We start from the raw sequence: 19836 nt of genomic DNA on the forward strand, positions 1-19836 counted from the left end.
ACTGCAATAATGCCCGTAAGTTTTCTCCAACATCAGGAAGAAAAATTATGACAACTGCAGCCTCAGGCTTCTCAAACTACTTCAAACTACTTTGCCTTCTCTCTTCTCAGACTCAGTGATGTAGTTCAGAAAAGGACGTGGAATTTGCTAATTGGCTGCCTAGTTCTAAAATAATTAGAAAACTCCAGCAAATGGAGAAGGAATGGGGAAGCGGGGAAAGCCATACTGGTGCACACATTTTCCAACATTCCAAACCTCAACACAACTTCACTTACTGTACCTATCTTACCCTTCCAGGCAGTCAAGTGTGCAAGCCCTGGTGTCTGTTTCAAGTATTTTGTTAGTTTACGCTCTCCACAAGTATATGTGCTCCTTGAGGAAGGAGAGGGTCTCATATCTTTTGTATATCTCTCAATGCTGAGGCACAAGACAAATGTTCAACTGACACTCGAAACTCAGTGATTAAGTAACAAAATTTACCTGTGTGAAATATCTGGTTACTTGATCGTACTTCCTGTTTAACAATGCTCAGACAACAACCCTAACTTTCTAACTTACTTGTTTAATGAAGATTACTCTGCTACTTTCCCTAATTGCTTTACATTTTAGTTCTACATCAACACAAACTAGATAAATCTACAAAAATCATTTTCTTTCCTGAATCAATTCCCAATTATGGACACCAAGTAGAAGAATTTCAAGAAGAATGTAGAATGTGTTAAAAGCCAACAGACCTGTTCCACAACCCTTTGTCTGTAGCTCTGCTAAAATCCTGGTAATTAAATTTTCTTCCTACCCACCTAACTCTTCTAATGGTCTGTGAGCCCCTGTCCTTGGTCTCCTCTGCCTAACACAATGCTTGCTGACCCTCAAAAAATGTGCTCAGTCACCTGTACAGATGGACAGCACATGGTACCAGGCACAAGTGGCTGGCTGGGGCAGGGAACAAGTGCGGGCAGGGGGAAGGCTGCCCAAAAGCTTAGAATAGGACACGAACAGGAGACATACCTATATGACAGTACAGATTAACTAGGATTAAATGAAAAACTAAACACTGCAGAATTGTTTCCTAATATAGTATTATACAAGTGCTAATTTATTTTGGTTAGCTTTGTCTCATAAGAGATATTTTCCCCTATTTTAAAGTCATTTCAAGAACATATATTAAGGGCACAGACTCTGAGTTAAGGCAAACAAATTCAATCATGGTAAGGTAGATAATTACCTCATGGGGGGATACCGGTCTAGTTACATTGAAGCTTTCTTCAACATCAGGGAGCCCGACATAGATATTAAGATATCTGAAAAGCAAATTATTCCATTACCAGTTACAGCTTTTCAACGAACATATAAACAAGCTATTTTCCTCCCGAATGCAAAGATTACACTTTGACAAATACTTATCTTGCTAAGAACAACAAATTAAAAATTATAATTGGGAGATCTTGAAGTGATAGTATGTACAGTTCTACAAAGGAAGGAAAATACTATCAGAGTATTTTTAAAGAAATTACTATAAATCTCTTTTTAAAAAATACTGGAAAGATAGCTCCCTAAAGATGGTTATTTAATGAAAAGAGCTATTATTCATATAAGAAAGAAGAGGTTGTAAGAGGAAAAAAGATACAGCTCTTCCTTGACTTACAATCAGGCTACAACCCAATAAACCCAACATAAGTTGAAAAGATTGTTAAGTTGAAAATTCATTTAATATACATAACCTACCAACCATCATAGCTTAGCTTAGCCTATCTTAAATGTGCTCAGATAAATTACATTAGCTTACATTTGGGCAAAATCATAGAACACAGAGCCTGTTTTAAAATACGATGTTAAATATCTCATGGAATTCATTGAATATGTACAGAAAGTGAAAAACAGAAGGATCGTAACTGTATCATTGTTGACCCTGGTGACTGCAGGGCCGACTGGGAGCCGTGGCTGTCGCCACCCAGTATCACAAGATGGGATTGTACTGCATGTTGTTAACCTGGGAAAAGATCAAAATTCAAAATTCAAAGTACAACTTCTATGAAGGTGTATAGCTTTCACACCATTGTTAAGTTGAAAAATTCTTACGTTGAAGCACTGTAAGTCAGGGACCATCTGTATATGCTCATTATGGCAAAAGAAACACAGGAAGAAAACAGAAACTAAGGAGATTGGTTACCTACTGGGAGTCTGGCAACAGTGTGGAAAGAACTGGGAAGGGAGTGACAATTCCCCGAAAATACTTTTTTATATAGCTCTCACTCTTACAACCATGTTTCACATACTCCAAAAGTTAAATGCGTAATTAAAACCTACCAGGATGCAGAAGGGGACCCAAAATGGAAAACAAACCTTCCTGCCTTACAAATGCATAAGTAACTGCCCTGAGAAGGTGAGAAAGGAAATGATAAATCTAAGTAGCTTTGGAAACAGCATGTTGCTTGGATATTGTAAAGATAAAGACAAAAAAGCAATACACGGATATTGTACTCTAATTAAATTTTATTCTCACAGAGGTATGAGTTAGCTATTCTGAAACTACGTATATTCTAGGATTGAATAAGTAAGTAAAAATAGAGTGGTCAATGAGAGCCAGGTTTCTCATTTTAGACATAGAAGTTACAAATAAGGAAAGAGGTTAGTTAGAATGAGTCCTGCAGAGGTGGACTGAAACAGGAGGTGTTCATACAGTGGGATTTTAAAAATATATGTAAAAATGAGTAAGACATAGAAATATTGATGTGTGGATGCAGAGGTTAGTATATACATATTTATTTCCTTACTCTGCCTACCAAGGCTTTAGTATCCCTATCTTGGTTTTTAAACACTATTGTCCAAAAAAAAGAGACTAGGGCTCCTTGGGAAAATAGTGGATTCCAGGCTAAGACAGGGAAAATACCAGATCAACCACATCTCATGGTGCCATAAAGTAAAGGAGTGCTTGAAAATGAGCAGCAGTGTGCCAAAAGGACATGGAAATCAACCTGAAGCCTCTCCCTTGGGCAAAGCTGGGACAAGTTAAGCAATAAAATGATACTGCTGGATTATGATCCATAGATTAAAACATACAAGAGTTCATATTAATATAAATAAAGTTAAAGAGATAAATAAAGGAAAGAAAAAGCTCTTCCTTACAACAGAATTCCAGTATTACTGGATAAGGAACGATAGCAAGAAAGCCTCACCAACAGGCAAATACACAGCAGTAATCTGTAAGACCTGTCCTTGCAGGCTAAAGTTAGTAAGTATTTGCACAGTATCAATCAAAGGATCTCCCCCTGAGGCACTTATTACAAAAAGAAAAATAGTGACTTTATAGTGGATGAATCTGCATATACCATCTTAATCAAGTGAAAAGTTAAAACCACCAATAGTAAGATATACTGACACCTGTACCCTGATATGATGCAGTGAGAATGGCGCGAAACGTTACTTCTGTGCCAAAAATGCACAACCCAATCGAATCATGAGCAAACATCATACAAACTCAGACTGAAGAGCTTCCTACAAAACGCTGGATCAAAATTCTTCAAAAGTGACAAGATATAAAAGACCAAGGAAGTGTGAGGAACAGTCACAGCCTTGGGGAGACTAAGGAGAGACCTGAGAACTAATCATCACGTAGAGCCCTGGACGGAATCCTGGGCCTGAAAAAAAGACTTGAGCGGGAAAACTGGAAATAAGACATGCAGATTAGTTGACAGTATTATTATCAGTGCTAATTTCCTGGGTTTGCTAATTATGGTATGGTTCTGTATGATGTTAATATCAGCATAGGCTGCGCGCAGGATAATACGGAACTCTGTATTTACTTCGGTAATTTTTCTTGCAGTTCAATATTGTTCTAAAAAATGTTTAAACCTTAATAGTTTCAGTACTTCTCAACCATAACTCTACTTGTTATAATTAGTTTACTGATTCAAAACTGAGCACTTGATAATTACCTTCTTATTAAACAGATAAGGAGAGTTATTTTCATACAGTTTTGGTAACAACCACATTCACTTTAAAAAATGTTAGACGTAATCAAAGTAGCAAATCAAGAGTAGTTGATTCCTTACTTCAAGTACCACATGGGGTCAGCATCACTTGTAACCTTTTCATTGGCTTTCATTATCTTCTTTATCTGTAGGGAAAAGAACACCATTAGGAATGTCTCTAGCTTAAATCAATTCTCTCTACTTTTTTTTTTTTTTTTTTTAAAGTAGGCTCCACATCCAACATGGGGCTCCAACTCATGACCCTGAGATCAGAAATTGCATGTTCCACCAACTGAGCCAACCAGGCGCCCCTCTCTCTACTTCTAGGCCCTGCTGCTTACCTCCACATTAATGAAATAGTTGAATGAATCTATATGCTGTTTCACGAGGCCTTTCACCTAAACAGACAAAAAATATAAAGTAGGTTAGTGACAAATTAACACCCTATGTTACCGACTCTAACCACAGATGTTCTTCAGATTTTTCTCAAAACCAAAGACAGAAAAAAAAAATCCATGAATTTCACTTAGAACTTAACATGTATGTGTCCTCATTCCATCTCTCCCCCATCCTACTAATACCCCTCAAATTTTCCTCCTTGAGAATCAGCCTGACACTTGGAATTCAAGATAGGAATATCTGAATATACCTAATGATTCTCCATAAGCTAACAAATAAGGCAAGATTTTTTCTGCATACTTTGAATTTGCAGAGATACTACATCTCCTGCTACTGAAAACACTGAAACAATAACAAAGATTCCAAAATGTTAGAATTTAAAAGGACCGTATGTATTCTCTTTTTTTAATATTAATCTTCAAGCACAATGGAGTTCAGCACTGCTAGAACATTCCTAACACATAGTCATAGAGCCTTTGCTTTAATTACACTTCCTTTTTGGGATCTCACTGGTTTACAAACAAACCATCCCATTCAGAAGCAGTCCTAATTATTGGGGGAAGAAATTCAACCTTATGTTGATCTGAGGTCTGCCTTCCTCCAGTTTCCAGCCCTTGGACTTAACTGTCCTTCTGGAGAGAAAGGCCTGCTCTCGACAGTCTGTTTATTTACTTTATCTCTCCTTCATGATGTCACGTCCAGGCCAAACAGGAACTATTCAACTATGTCTCACATGCACGCTTTCCAGACCCTTTGGCAGCAGATGGCCTGCTCCTGGGCATGCTCCAGTTGGTCAGTGTTCCTCCTAACACGGGCACCCTGAACTCATGGACAATGTTCTCAACAGTATGACCAGCACACCATGGGGCCACTGCCTCCCTCATTCTGGATAGTACACCACCACTATAAAAAAATCAAGGCCACCTTACAGACTCATCAACTAAAACTCAAAAAGTAATTTTTATCTTCATAAAGCAATGCTATTAAGTCAAACACACCCAATCCGGTACTTGTACAAAACTAAGTATGTTTGTCCCTCTTCACAGTTGCCATCCCAGCCCAAGAACAGAGCCTTAATTCTGTTGACCAACAGCACTGGCAGCCTCATAAGCTTTGTGTTCCTGTCTCCAGTTATATACCAAAATCATCATACCTTTATTCTTGGACAAATAAATGTCAAGGTGGTGTGAGTAAAGGAGAATCCCAACTTTGAATAAATGGATGAATGAATGAATGAATGAAATAACCAGTCTTATGTCTGTATGGAACCCTCTATCTCTTCTTGGACCTTGTGCCACCAATTGTGTCCCCCTTTTTTGAATGATAAATATCACCCTTTCTCCTCTGCTTACAGTTTCTTTAAAAAAAAAAAACAAAAGAGTTATAACTAAAAAAAGGTTTCCCTTGACCTTATTACAACTTTATTTCATTCTTGGTCACTCTTCTTAAAACCTCTTCTTAAAACCTCTCAGATAGCTTCCTACTGCTGTTAGAAGAAAAGCCAAAGTCCTTAACATGGCTTTCAAACCTGGTCAGAATTCCGACCCTGACAGCTTCCCCCGCATCCCCTCCCAGCACTCTCCCTTCTGCCTGTAACACAGAACTAAGTCAAATAAGACTCTACTCATTTTTCAAGTCTCCATTCTTTCATTTAACATGCTTTCAACACCCACCCACGCTGTAGTAAACCAGCACTTGATTTCTTACGGCCAAATAATAGTCCACCGTATGGATAAACCATATTATTTATCCATCCATCAGTTGATGGTCATTTGGGTTGTGTCCATTTTTTGGCCACTATGAACATTTGTGTACAAGTTTTTGTGTGAAGATGTGTTTTCATTTCTCTTGAGTAAATAAGGAAAATTGCTGGATCACATGGTAACTCTGTTTAGCCATTTAAGGACCTGCCAGGCTGTTGTCCAAAGCAGTTGCAACATTTTACATTCCCACCAGGAAACGTCCAAGTTCCCCACATCCTCATCAACACTTGTTACCTTTCTTTTTGATCACTGCCATCCTAGTGGGTGTCAAATGATCTATCATTGTGGTATCCCTTACTTCTTAGCATAAGCTCTTGAAAATTGAATTAGATCCTAGACTACCTTATATTCAGCAGTCTCTGTGACTATCCACTCATCTGTTCCAGCCAAACAGACTGGTCATTGGTCCCTACAGATGCCATGGAGGCTCCACTTGAGCACTTTTATCAAGGCATGCTCTCGGTATTATACCTTTTTAGCTTGCTTAAATCCTGTCCTCCTGAGATGTGGTTTATGTCTCACCTCCTTTGGGAGACCTTCTGTGACCACCTGGAGCATCACCACTTTTGCCAACACCACTGTGCTACTGCATATACTACAGCCTTTCTCTAAAATTAGATTACCACTCATCCAACTAGCGCCTTAGACATAGGTTAAGTCATGGTCTAATTCCTTGTATTTCCAAAATATAGCAAATCACATAGTTGTGCAAAGTCAAAAATTATTAGTTGATGATAAACATTTAATCTTTGAAAAAAGATGAATTTGCCCTTTTTCATCTGAAAAATAACCACTAGTATTAAATATTACACAATTACCTTTAAAAATGCTGGAAGCAGCCTCCATTTTTCCTGTGAAGCAAAACAAGAATATCAGAACTCTGTGGCTGTGATCACAATATTTTTACAAGTTATTTTAATATACCCAAAATGACTTACTTTATCACAGAAAAAGAAAATAAATCAAAATGAAAAGAACAATTTTAAAATTTTAACCACTTTTATGGAAATCATATATGTGTATGCACATACAAATATATATATACATACATATGTATATGTATGTATATATACATACACACACACCACACACACACACATACACCACAGATTTCTTAAACAGAATATACTTTAATCTCTTGATGATCCAAGCATTCTTCATACTTTATTTTATTCTCAGGACACCTCCTGAGCAAAAGACAGGTCCAGCAAAAAGGGGTGGCAGGGAGTGCTCAGGGAGGGAAGCAAACAATCTGGAGAAAGTAAAAAACATTCTTCAAGAAAGAGGAGATGTGGGGGCAGGGGATTTGTGGAGTATATAGATCTGTATCTTCCTCTCAATTTTGCTGCGGCCCTAAAACTACTCTAAAAAAAGTTAGTCTACTAACAAAAAGAAGGGAATCAGGCAAAACTAATCTATGATGACAGAAATCAAAAAGTACACTTGGAGGAGGGGTGCCTGGGTGATTCAGTCAGTTGGGCATCCTACTCTTGATTTTGGCCCAGGTCACGATCCCAGGGTCTTGGGATCAAGCCCTGCATTGGGCATGGAGCCTGCTTGGGATTCATTCATTCTCTCCCCTCCCCCTTCTCCTTTTCTCTGTCTTAAATAAATAAATAAGTAAAGGTGCTTGGGTTATAAACTCAAAAGGGTTCATAAAGGAACTTTCTAGGGTGATGGAAATGTTCTAGATCTTGTACTGAGTGGTAGTTATTTGGGTATACATAACTGTCAAAACAAATGTAACTGAACACTTGGTATCTGTACATTTTGTTGTATGTAAATCTATAATGAGGAATCAGAAAAAAATCCAAAGTAGAGTAGAAAGATCTCAGGGCAGGATGGAGAAAGTGGTGGGAAAAGAGGCTGGAGAAGTAAATAGTGACCCGACTGAGGACAGCCTTATAAACATGGTCAAGACGTTAGATTTTGCCCTAAGAGAACAGGGCAGAGATTGAAGAATTTTAACCAAGGAAGCAATATGATCATTTAAACTAATTGCTCTGGCTACAGAGCAGAGAACAGGTTGGAGTGAGACAAGTTGGCAGCCTAGGAAGTAGGACAGGACAGTGGTTCCAGACTGGACAATAGCAGAAATGAAGCTTCAGACTTGAATGGGTTTACTAGGCAGGAGCCGAAAGATGTGATGGTGGATTGGACACAGGGGGTCAGGAAGAGGAATTTTTATTCCTGAATCAGAAGCCTGGAACTGTGGTTCTGGTCCCTTCACAGCTGTGCGAAGTCAGGCAAGATTTACAAATCCTCTAAGCTTATTCCTTCAGGTCTTTGAAAAGGCAGTCTTTTCATCTTAAGGATGAAGACTAAAATCAGACTGGCAGAGTCCAAAATCCAGATCAGCTACTTAACAGCTTTCTGACACTGGATTAATCATGTAACCTCTCTGGGCCTCCAAAGTCTTTCATTGGCAAAATGGGGTGAAAATAGTGCTTATTTCAGAAAATCAATAACAATGCATATTAGGCTTAAACAGAGCCTGCCACATAGCAAGTGGTCAGTAAATGCTGGCTCTTACTATTAACTCTTAAAGAGTTAAAAATCCAGTATTGCCTGATGATCATCAGTGTGTTGTAGGCACTCATGTATTGAATCTGATAGACTAATCATAATTAACCTCATTAATCTGTCAAATAAATATAAAGAAAAGATTACAATCCAATAGATTCACCGATCATGTCACTCTCCGGCTTAATCCCTTCAATAGCATTTCATAGCTCCTTCGGAGGTCTATGAAAAATCAAAACCTTTCATAATCAGGACCCTCGCCGACCTATTTTTCATCTCCCTTCCTCCACTTTTCTTCACTCTAATACTACCGTAGTTCCTCGAAAACATCAGGCGGTCTGACCTACTATATCACCTACCGATATTTAAGTGTCCCGTTCCTCTACCTGAAAGCTTTCCCTTCACGATTTCTCCATTTCCCCCATTCCATGACGATAAAGCCTCTGAGGCCCAGAGGGTTTACATGTGGTTTTCCAGAAAATAAGACTACGTCCACAGCTGAACTTCTCTAGACAGCTCACTGGAGGGCAGTTATCCCTAACTTCTGATTAACTCACGAAAGGTACAGGGCTATTCCCCAAAATACACAATTTCTTTTTTCAAAGTGTTGTGAGTAAATTTCCAGGGCGTTTAAAATACTCCTAAAGCCCAAACTTGAATTCCAAGTTAAAAGGATTACTAGCCTGGGATTCAGACGATTTGGTTTCACCAGCACCGGCAAATGTGGGACCCCACGAAGGTGGCCTAAGCTCCCTGGACCTCGGTGTCTCCTCTAACCCGGGAGCGTGCACTACGTCCCACTAGGTGGGAGAGAGGGCCAATCCTTCCCTGACACACACGAACCCTGAAGGGCCCCCGCCCCCACCCCAGGCGAAGGCCGCGAGCGCGGAGGGCTGTCCCGCTCCTCCGAGCTCTGCCCCTCCACGTGCACTCGGCGGCCCGCTCCGGAAGAGACCCGCTCCGTCGCGCTGAGCATGCGCAGAAGCCACCGCCGCCGCCCCTCCCCCCCCTCCGCCACGCGAGCTCTTCGGGCAACGCCTCCTGCGGACGCTCCCGGCCCCTTCCGCTCTCCGCGTGCCCAGCCCTCACCTCTACAGTAGAGATGGGTGCAGCCAGTTGCTCCGGCGTCAGGTTCCCAAACTCTTCCGCAAGCACGTCCATGCTGTGCTGCTCACGACGAAGGGAGAAGCCAGCAGAGCCGCCACGCCCGCTTTCGGCTGCCCCAAGCAAACCGCAGCGCCCGGTAAGAGCGGTGCGCGAAGGCCTAAATGGTCCCCGCCGCGCAGGTTAATTGGTGGCGTGATAGAAACGTTCCGCCTGCTCCCGGCCCGAACCTGCGGTGGAACCCGGATGTGGCTGAGGCGGAGCTGGGAAACTGCGCCCCCTGGTGTCACTTGGAAGTCTCTGTCGGATAATGTTGACCAGGGGACGGGTTCGGGGCCAATTATCCCATAATTCAGACCAGTAAAGCGTATTTGTTCTAATTGTTTAAACAGTTCAGAGAAAAGGGTAAACGGGTAATTTGCACAACTTGAGCCACGGCTGCAGAGATTTTTGTTTAATCCAATCCAAAACTACAGGTTGTATGGTATTGGAAAATAGGAAATTTAACAAATGCTTAGTATTAAGAGGTTGGTTAAAAAAATTATGTGCGTGTGATGGGATATTATACAACCATCAAAATGACATAAAGTGAGGAGGATTTAACTCCCTGGAGAGTAGAGCATAACAGGACTGTAATTAAGGCTTTGTTATATTCTCGAAGGACTACAGAAAAGATCAGGACGCAGAAAAATTTAGTATGAAAATATGACATTTTAAATCAGTAGGCAAAGACAAGTTATCCAATAAATGATGTCGGAATAGCTGATTAGCCATTTAGAAAAAAACATCTAAGTAAATCCTCTATGGATTAAGTGTATTCATAAGATTGAGGTTGTGAAAGCCTTCAAGGACAGCAACACAGAAATCCTAAAGGAAAATATTCATAGATTTGATAATATAATTGTAACCACAGTTTTATTATTCCACAAAAATGCAGAATTTTCTGAACATATTTTTAAAATTCACCATGAATAGAGCCCTTTAAAAACATGAGTTGGAAGAAGACAAAGGATTGATAGCCGTACTTTAGAATGAACTCAGATCAATAGAAAAAACTCCCATTGGAAGAGAACAAGGCAAAAGATATCAACAATTGTATAATTGGTGCACAGTTTCGGTTTGGGAAGATGCAAAAATTATGGAATGGAGCAGTGGTGATGGTTGTACAACATCATGAATGTACTTAAGGACACTGAACTGCACCCTTAAAAATGGTTCTAATGCATCTGGGTGGCACAGTAGGTCAAGCATCTGTCTTGATTTTGGCTCAAGTCATGATCTTGTGGTTCCTGAATTCAAGCCCCACATCGGGCTCTGTGCTGGCAGCTGGCAGCCTGTTTGGGATTCTCTCTCTGCTCCTACCCCACTAGTTTGCTCACTCTCACCTTCTCTCTCAAAAATAAATAAATAAAACTTTTTAAAAAATGGTTAACTTTTCTGTATATTTTGCCACAGTAAATTATGAAAATTTGTAAATACACAAATGCCATTTTCCCATCGTGACTGTATAACTCTTTCACGAGGTTAATTTCCAAATTAGCTGCTTCAAGTAAATTTCAGTGCCTGTATCTCCAAAGTATTGTGCTGAAATCTGAAAGTAGGAGAAGGGAAAGAAAAATTTTAAAGGTTAATTAAAAACCCCATTCTTGGGGCGCCTGGGTGGCGCAGTCGGTTGAGCGTCCGACTTCAGCCAGGTCACGATCTCGAGGTCAGGGAGTTCGAGCCCCGCATCAGGCTCTGGGCTGATGGCTCAGAGCCTGGAGCCTGTTTCCGATTCTGTGTCTCCCTCTCTCTCTGCCCCTCCCCCGTTCATGCTCTGTCTCTCTCTGTCGCAAAAATAAATAAACGTTGAAAAAAAAAATTAAAAAAAAAAAACCCATTCTTGAAGATCTTATGCATTCACTTAAAAGGACACATATACTTTTGTATCATCCTTGTGAATTACCAGAGAGCAACCTATTTAGAATCTAGGCTGGAAGGGACTGTGAAGTGATTTTTAGATGGCAGAGATCTCAAGGTTGGCTCAGATGTGTTGGCTTACTGTTCCAGAGTCCTCTTGGCTTTTCATTCTCAAAGTGATTTTCCAATTTTAGCATGCATCTGAATCACCTGGAGAGCTTGTTAAAACAACCTCAGCTTGCATATTAGGCGGGTTTGGGCCAGGGCCTGCAAATTTGCATTTACAGTAAGTTCCCAGGTGATGCTGCTGCTGCTGCTGCTGGCCCAGTGATCACCCTTTGGAAATCACTCTTTAACATAAGACATATCACTTGATACCATATCCTATGTTTATGCATCTAATTCTTTACACCAGGAGCTCCTGGAACAGAAACCATCTTGTCTGTCTTTGCACTCCCAGGTTCTAACTCACTGTTTGCCCCTGAATAAGTTTTTGTTGAATAAATTATTTGAAAGAAAATAATGTAGTGAGTGACAATAAACTTGATATTGTATTTCACATTAAAAAAAAAAAAACCTTGATGTTTGTTTCTCTTGAAAAGAGATGAATCAGGTCGCAGTGAACCCAGAGTCCGCACTGGCAATAGTTAGCTGACCGTGAGTGGTGTTGGGGCGCTTAGACCACAGCTGCTACAATCCTTGTAATCCTTCCCTTATTACCCCTGCCTCCCCTCTCTCACCCCTACCAGGTATCAGCACTTGCCCCCAGGTCAACCCGTGACTTCTGATTCCCTAGGGAACTGAATTTTAAAAACCAAAAAGCCAGGAACAGTCTCCTGACTCTTCTGTTTTCTGCTGTCACATTCTTTTCCTGAGATATTAGTACAAAAAGATTCGTGGTTTGAATAGAAGGCTGGGCATTTGGGGAAGGGAAATCGCAGAAAGAAAAATGGCTGACATCTTGGAATATTGTACCATCAATTAAGTATATAGTGTTGCGGTAGCCAGATGAGAAGGTGACTGATGTGGTGGAGAAGTGGGTAAAGAAAAAGGGGCATTGGTTAAAGGACAGCAAAAGAAAGGGGGAAGCAGAGGTGTCCAAGCTGGGCTTCCATTTACTGACTGAGCATTTACTCTTTGCTAGGCATTGGAATAACCACTTCTGTGCATTCTCTGATTTAATGATCAACCGCAGGGAGGTAAGTATGATTATCTCCACTTGACAGGTGAAGAGACTAAGGTTCAGAGGGATTAAGAAATTCACCAAGCAGAGCTAGAATTTAAATCCATAATTATCTGACATGCTTTCAATTGCTCTATCATAATAGCACCCTGGATGGATGGAGTGGCAGAAGATATTTCAAGCAGAGAAAAACAGCATGACCAATGACTTGAGGACTTTACATAGGACCACATTCTGGCAATTGAGTGTAATCTCCATAGGGCTTGTCTATAAGGAAGTGTCTGTAGGTGACACTAGAAAGATCCATTGGGACTGGGCCATTGTTAGCCCTTATGCCATGTTAAAGAAATAAGACCTTATTCTGAGAGGCTTCAACATGAAGACACTGTAAACAAAAAAGGATTATCCTGTCTTCAAAACCTTGATGCATCCAGACTGGGAGAAAACATGTGTGATCCTGGTTTCCAAACTTGAGTAAATTCACAATAGAACTAGAAAAGGCTAGAGCAATGTTGGAGAAAGAATATGGGCTCTTCAGTCTGAAAAGGCAAGGGCAAAGAGGGCTTCAGTGAAGCCTATCATTTCATAAACAGCAAGGTGAGGGTGAACACGGGCCGAAACCTCTACTGTAATCAGAAAAAAACAGCTTATGTTTTGAGCAAGGGTGGATGGTCTGAAGCCTTTTGCTGCCTGACATGCCCACAAAGCCCTTCTCTGAAACAGCCTTGCATTGTGTCATGGGACCCAACCATGCTGTAAGAACTGATTGGGTCAGGAACCTGCCAAAGACAGCCATGTAGGGGAGCTGACATGGCCCCTACCCAGTGCAGGAGAGTAGGGAAGAGGAGTGTCTGTACTGACTAATGGCAGTTAGACCCAATCACTTCTCTCCTGGGACGTTATTAATTAAGAGGTACCAAAAGGGAGGGCGGCCGCATAAAGAAGTAGTGAAGTAAAACACCAAGGAAGCGTTTGGTAGCATCACAACAGTGAGAAATACTTTTGATCGGATGACCTAGAGAAACCAATATAGCAAAAGGTTTTAGCGCACACATTCCAGGGTTAGACTCTTTGGTGTGTTTAAAGACACCCACCAGCTCTGTAACCTTGGACAACTTCTGTAGCTAATCTGAGCTTCATTTGCATCTATAGAAATAAAGATAAAGCCTGCCCTACAGGGTGTTGTGCAGTTATAGGAGATCATGTGTATGAAGCGCTTAGGGTATTCCTTGCCATATGGTAAGTGCTCAGTGGCTATTATTATTTTACTTGAAAGAAAAAAGAATTAAGGGCACCTGGGTGGTTCAGTCATTTGAGTGTCCAACTCTTGATTTCAGCTCAGGTCATGATCTCAGGGTCATGGGATTCTCCCTCTTTTGTCTCTCTCTCTTCCCACCCACACTCTGTAAATAATAAAAAATAAAGAATTATATTCAGATCCTCCATCAAGCCTGCAAGTGCAGCTGGTGAGACAGATTCCTGTGTTTTCTTTCTTCTTTTTAAAGCTTTGCAATAAATCCCTCGGTTCCTTCCCTTGAAATCTGAAAGACGCATAAACTTAGAAATGAACAAGATAAAGCTTCACCCCAAAAATAGAGAACAAGAAGACACAAGTCAGTAATAACAAACGTACTTTCTAAAAGGTTAGATTAAATCATGGAGGATAAAGTCATTAGTGATTACCAAGTAAAATAAGAACATGTTGGGTTTGTCACTTTCCTTTGCAGTTGACACTAAGGACAATGACTGCAGCCTTCTACATACCCTTGAGTTTCTCTGCCAATGACAATCTTGGGCTTAATGAACCATGGTTCTGATGAGGTATGACAATTTCTGCTCTTGTGTACTTAAGTACCTGACCATCACATCTCACAATACTAAAACCTCCTGAAGCTTGAAAGAGATTTAGGACTAATAAATTACAGTTATTTTAATGTATTCTGACTACATTATGCTTCAGAGTTTGCAGATGATTTTGAATACATTATCTCATTTGATTCTCACATCTCTTGTGAGGTAGGGTAGGAAACAGAGGCTCAAGGAGATTTAAAAAACTGACTTGAGTTCATAGAGCTATTAAGTAGAGGAAATGAATTCAAACTCCAGTCTTGTGATTCTCAGTCCCGTGCTACTTTTACTAAGCCATGAGTAGAAAATTTTGGAACTTAACATCCCCAGAGGTGGAACAGGTTGAACTTTAGTCTCGAGAAGGGTTCGAGTTAGAAATAAAAATATGTTGCACAAAGGTGGCGCACTCCACACCCATGGCATACTTTGCCAACCAGGCACAGAACTCTTTACTGCTCACCATGGATCTGGCTTCAAAATCCTCTCAACATGGCGCTCTGGAGAACTACTATTAAAAGATCAGAACAGGCACGTGGTTTTAAACTTATTTTCATGAAAAGAAGATTCATGGGGCTTATTTAAGAAAGCTGGAGGGGGGCGCCTGGGTGGCTCAGTCGGTTAAGCGTCTGACTTCGGCTCAGGTCATGATCTCGCGGTCCGTGGGTTCGAGCCCCATGTCGGGCTCTGTGCTGACAGCTCAGAGCCTGGAGCCTGTTTCAAATCCTGCATCTCCCTCTTTCTCCGACCCTCCCCTGTTCATGCTCTCTCTCCCTCTGTCTCAAAAATAAATAAATGTAAAAAAAAAAAAAAAGAAAGCTGGAGGGACCAGAGGTAGAGATTGCTAACGCTTACCAACATATCAGCTTCTTCTTCCTTGACCCATAATCTTGCCTCCCTTGCAGTTAGATGAGTCCGCATGATTGAGTTGTGGCCAATGAACCATGAGTGAAAGTGAACAATCCTTTTCTGTCCCTATCTTCTGAGGGAATGGAGACTTTGAAGAGCTAGGGGACAGCAGTCACAGGACGGTTGGAAGTTGGGCTTCTTCTACTACTGAATGGAGTAGCACCTCCCCCAGCCCACCACCCTACCCCTGCTTTGAACTATAATTTGAGAAATGTGGGTATATGAGGTCACTGAGACCTGGGAGCTATTCGTTTGGCAGTTCATCTACACACACACCAATAATGGTCGACTTCACATGCCACTGCCCTTGAATCATCTTTTAGCATTATTCTCAGAGGCAATGTGGGATTCGGTGGGTGGTCACACACATTTCTCACATCCAAATTTTAAAGCCCTCACAAATGTATATTTTATGGATTTTTTTTTTTTTCTCTTTCTGCTCAACAACTCTTTTCCATTTGGAAGCAATCTCTAGTTGGGTGACCTTGATGGGACCATGGAAGTCTAAGGGTCAGCTACTCACTCCTTCCATCTCCTGCAAATCAGAGCCTGGGAACTTGGCCTAGATTCTTCTAACAGCTTGTTTATACCTGGGACTTTGATTCTTGAGCAAATTAGGCAAAGAAGCAAGGACAGTAGAGAAATAAATCTCTGAAGCCATAGGACTGCATCCAGCTTGGCTAGAGTCCTGCAGCTTGCATTGCCTTGGTTCCTACCCATTTTCCAAGCCTGACTCCCCAGATTAGGACGATTCCATGAGGTCCTTAATACCTATGCAGTAAGCTCCCTTTCTGCTTCAGCAGGCCTGGGTCCATTTCCATCGCTTATACCACGTGTTCACGTGCGAGTGCATATATGTATTCACACTCCACACAGAGGAATATTCCCGCACCAACAGCAAGTGTTCTTTGCCAGGGTAATCTTTCCAAAACATAATTTCCAAATACATAATTTCTAAAACACAACCCTCTCTTATTTCAAAAGATTCTGATTCTTTATCTATTCCAGGACAAACCCCAAAAATTTTAGCATAACATCCCAGAATCTTTTTACCTCTCTTGTTTTGCCTCTCCTCACCTCCACTCTTCTACCATATGCTAGTCATTGGCTTGCCATTTCTCCACCCCACTATATTCACCATGCACTTGACTTATTGTGCCTTCCCCTTTCTTAGCCTCCTGGCCATTCCTGACCCATCCTGTTGTAGCTCAAGAATGATCTCCATGGAATAGAATGGGATGGTATTTACTCTAGCACTGTATGTACTTGTTTTCGTCTTTATGATACTTTGTTCACGAGTCTGTCCTTCTTCCTAGATTATAAGCTTCTTGAGGACGGTGTCTATCTAGTCATCTGTGTATCACACAACACTTAGGATACTTCTGGTCATACAGTACATGCTCAGTATGTATTTCCTGACTGACTGAGTGAACATGACCTGATTTCTGTAAGGCTCTGACAATCACCAGAACAATCATTGTAGAAGAACCACAATAAAGACTGTGCAATATTCCAGCCCTGAGCTACCAAAAGGTGGTTTAGAAAACAAAGAGGGCACCTGGGTGGCTCAGTCAGTTAAGTATCAGACTTCAACTCAGGTCATGATCTCACAGTTTGTGAGTTTGAACTGTGTGTCAGGTTCTCTGCCGTCAGCACAGTGCCCACTTCAGATCCTCTGTCCCCTCGCTCTCTGCCCCTCCCCCACTCATTCTCTCTCGCTCACCCTCGCTCTCAAAAAATAAAAAAATACAAAAAACAAAGAGACACTGGCTATCTTCAAATAATTTTTAATGTTTTAAAATTTAGTGCACACAATACATGTTTTAGCAGAAGAATGAAAATGTGTATATGGTGTTTAATAAAATTGACATTACAAAACAAGACCATGTTAAGAAAACCTCAAAAGTAGAAGTAAACATTTTAAGTAAAACAAAAAAAAGAACACAACATGCTAAGGGATATGCTTTTAAAAATCCTAATAAATGTAGTTGCCTAAATCCAGACTTGAGACATTGAGATTTACCTTGGGACTTAAAAAAAGAAAGAAAGAAAAAGAAAAAGCAGCAGAATGCCCTTCATTTTAAATGCATTTTTAAAAATGTCTGCACATTGTTTTCCCGCTGGCAATTGCAGTATAATCAAGTATACAAGAATACCAGCTGGGTTCCAATCTGATAATAAAAAAGTACACCACTCAGTCTTCCTGTTAAGTATGTGGTTTACCTCGGAAAGCAACAAAAAGTCACACTACACATTACTTTTCCACGTCAGAACCCTCTGCCACCCACGCCGCAAAGTGAACACAGTTGAAAACTACCTTGACTTAAGAGAAAATGAAAAAAAAAATTTGTTTTCAGCACCTTATGGTTTCTAAGCACAGGAAAACGGGCAGAAGGGAAATACAGGAAGACGACAGGGGGAAATGGGTAAGACCAGTGATGTGCTCTTCAGGAAAATTCTACTCATAACAGCTGCTTAGATGGGTAGAATGGCAGATGTATCTATTGGTCATTGTGAGAAAAAAAAAAAAAAAAAGACTTTCAAAATTTCCTCAAGTTTTGGCAGATCCCTCCAACATGTAAAGATTGGAGATAATTTATTCACACAATCATGTCCTAGAACTTTACCAAATGATTAAGTAACACCATAATGGTGGAGGTCAGAGTGAGGAAAAGGAGGTAAGGTAAAAAAGAGTACTCCCTCCTTTTGACCTCCTACCCACTCTTCCCTACCAGACTACTAAGATTCAGTGGGTCCTTAGAAAACAAATAATCCAAAGGTGTTTTATGGGAATAAAGTACTTTCTAGATGGAGTCTGCCCAGACTGTAGTGCTTCCCTTAACATTTTAGAAGTATGTAATTCTCGGACAAGCAGATTTCTCCAAAACCCCAATGACAACCAGTGCCAGCTTGGCAAAGTTTTGACTTAATGCTCAAGAATGTCAAATGATAGTGATGCTTAGAAGAGCATCTTGGTCATAGCGGGGTAAGAATCTAATCAGCACAGGAGGCATTTGCTAACAAGTTATATGGCTAAAAAAATCCAAACTTCAACTATTTCGTTTTCGCATGTGAACTTCACTGACAATGGGGGATCTCCTGGGGATCTTGTTTACTGTTAACTTCCCTTCTTATTCTAAATAAACCAATTCAAACCACTCCTGCCTTACATAAAAATATTAACATCTTATATAAACTTTACCAATGGCCTGAGAAATGCAAGGACATTCACTAATATATTTGTGCAAAACTTGTTTCTCTCAGAGAGCAGGGTAAGTTACAGGCAGAAACCAACCTCTAGAATAAAATTTTAGAAGGGATTTTTAAAAATATATTTTCACTAAATGAACAATAGAGGTTTTACCTAAAATGTGTACATAGCTTTAAAATGTTTTTAATAAATTTAAATTCTAGACAAATACTGGCAATTGGTAATATAAAATGTGATTTGGTACATTTCTGGGCTTTATAAACTTACTATGTAAGTTTTTGTTACACATTAATAAAATTTAATCGTACATTTCAAATACAATTATGCTTATGTCACATCATTTATTCAGAACGTCAGTCCCCTTGGTTATTCTCATGACTTGCAACCCTTTTAAGAAGTTGTAACAAAATTAAAAATCATTAGATTTGATAGTGACAAGTGAGGAAATACAACTCCTTAAAGGTTGAATGAACAAGCCACATATAAATGCTTAAGAAAACATTTACAAGTATTATATAGGTAATATAATTAATTATAAATTGCTTTCTGTCCATTAAAAACATCTCTTTTGAACTTGAAAATGATGCATGAATAGGGTCTCTATGATGTGCATGTCTTCTGCAATGCTAATATTACTGGATTACACAAATTCAGGCTAACGCTGCACCACAAGCAGGACTGAGGATGTGCCACATCTGTAATGCCACTGGTGGAAACAGACTGGGTACCAAAGTGCTAGATTTCCAACCTCGCATCCAATGTCAGTTCCTCTTTAGTTAGCAGATGAAGCATCAGCCTTTCCCATGGCTTCCTCACCGAAGAGCAGCTTTCGAAGTATATTTGCATAAAATGGTCCATACACTTGCTTGTTGAGATTCACAATGTTTGCATATTGAGAGCCTAGCACTTCTAGCTCCTGCTGAATGATAGCAAGGCCTCCTGGCACGGGAGGCATGCATTTTTGAGGACTTGGAAGACAAAGTAGGCTTTTCATGTATAGTTGGATTCGTTTATCTGGAGAAAAATAAA

The 19836-nt window shown here is 40.3% G+C and overlaps 2 protein-coding genes and 1 long non-coding RNA gene across 5 annotated transcripts in view; 1 reads left to right on the forward strand and 2 right to left on the reverse strand.

Annotated features, from left to right (window-relative positions):
* POLR3B (RNA polymerase III subunit B) overlaps nt 1–10000 on the reverse strand; it is a 104181-nt gene extending 94181 nt beyond the window's left edge. For both annotated transcript variants that reach the window (XM_040491007.1, XM_040491008.1), the window contains exons 1-5: nt 9746–10000; nt 6952–6984; nt 4313–4369; nt 4053–4117; nt 1226–1301 (exon numbers count right to left, since the gene is read on the reverse strand). In XM_040491007.1, coding sequence (XP_040346941.1) covers nt 1226–1301; nt 4053–4117; nt 4313–4369; nt 6952–6984; nt 9746–9817 — 303 coding nt within the window. In that variant the 5' untranslated portion in view covers nt 9818–10000. The remainder of the gene's footprint in view (nt 1–1225; nt 1302–4052; nt 4118–4312; nt 4370–6951; nt 6985–9745) is intronic.
* LOC121040475 (uncharacterized) lies at nt 9787–14866 on the forward strand. 2 transcript variants are annotated; one of them, XR_005795318.1, is made up of 3 exons: nt 9787–9899; nt 12804–12858; nt 14570–14866. It is a non-coding gene; the product is annotated as an uncharacterized LOC121040475 (long non-coding RNA). The 2 variants fall into 2 exon arrangements; XR_005795319.1 differs by lacking the exon at nt 14570–14866 and adding an exon at nt 12988–14318.
* Nucleotides 14867–17367: 2501 nt separating this feature from the next.
* The window catches only part of TCP11L2 (t-complex 11 like 2), a 41781-nt gene continuing 39312 nt past the window's right edge, over nt 17368–19836 (reverse strand). Inside the window, exon 10 of the mRNA XM_040491009.1 lies at nt 17368–19821. Coding sequence (XP_040346943.1) covers nt 19580–19821 — 242 coding nt within the window. The 3' untranslated portion in view covers nt 17368–19579. The remainder of the gene's footprint in view (nt 19822–19836) is intronic.

This window comes from Herpailurus yagouaroundi, unplaced genomic scaffold, assembly GCF_014898765.1.
Source record: "Herpailurus yagouaroundi ecotype Mexico unplaced genomic scaffold, PumYag 182, whole genome shotgun sequence".
Taxonomy (NCBI): domain Eukaryota; kingdom Metazoa; phylum Chordata; class Mammalia; order Carnivora; family Felidae; genus Herpailurus; species Herpailurus yagouaroundi.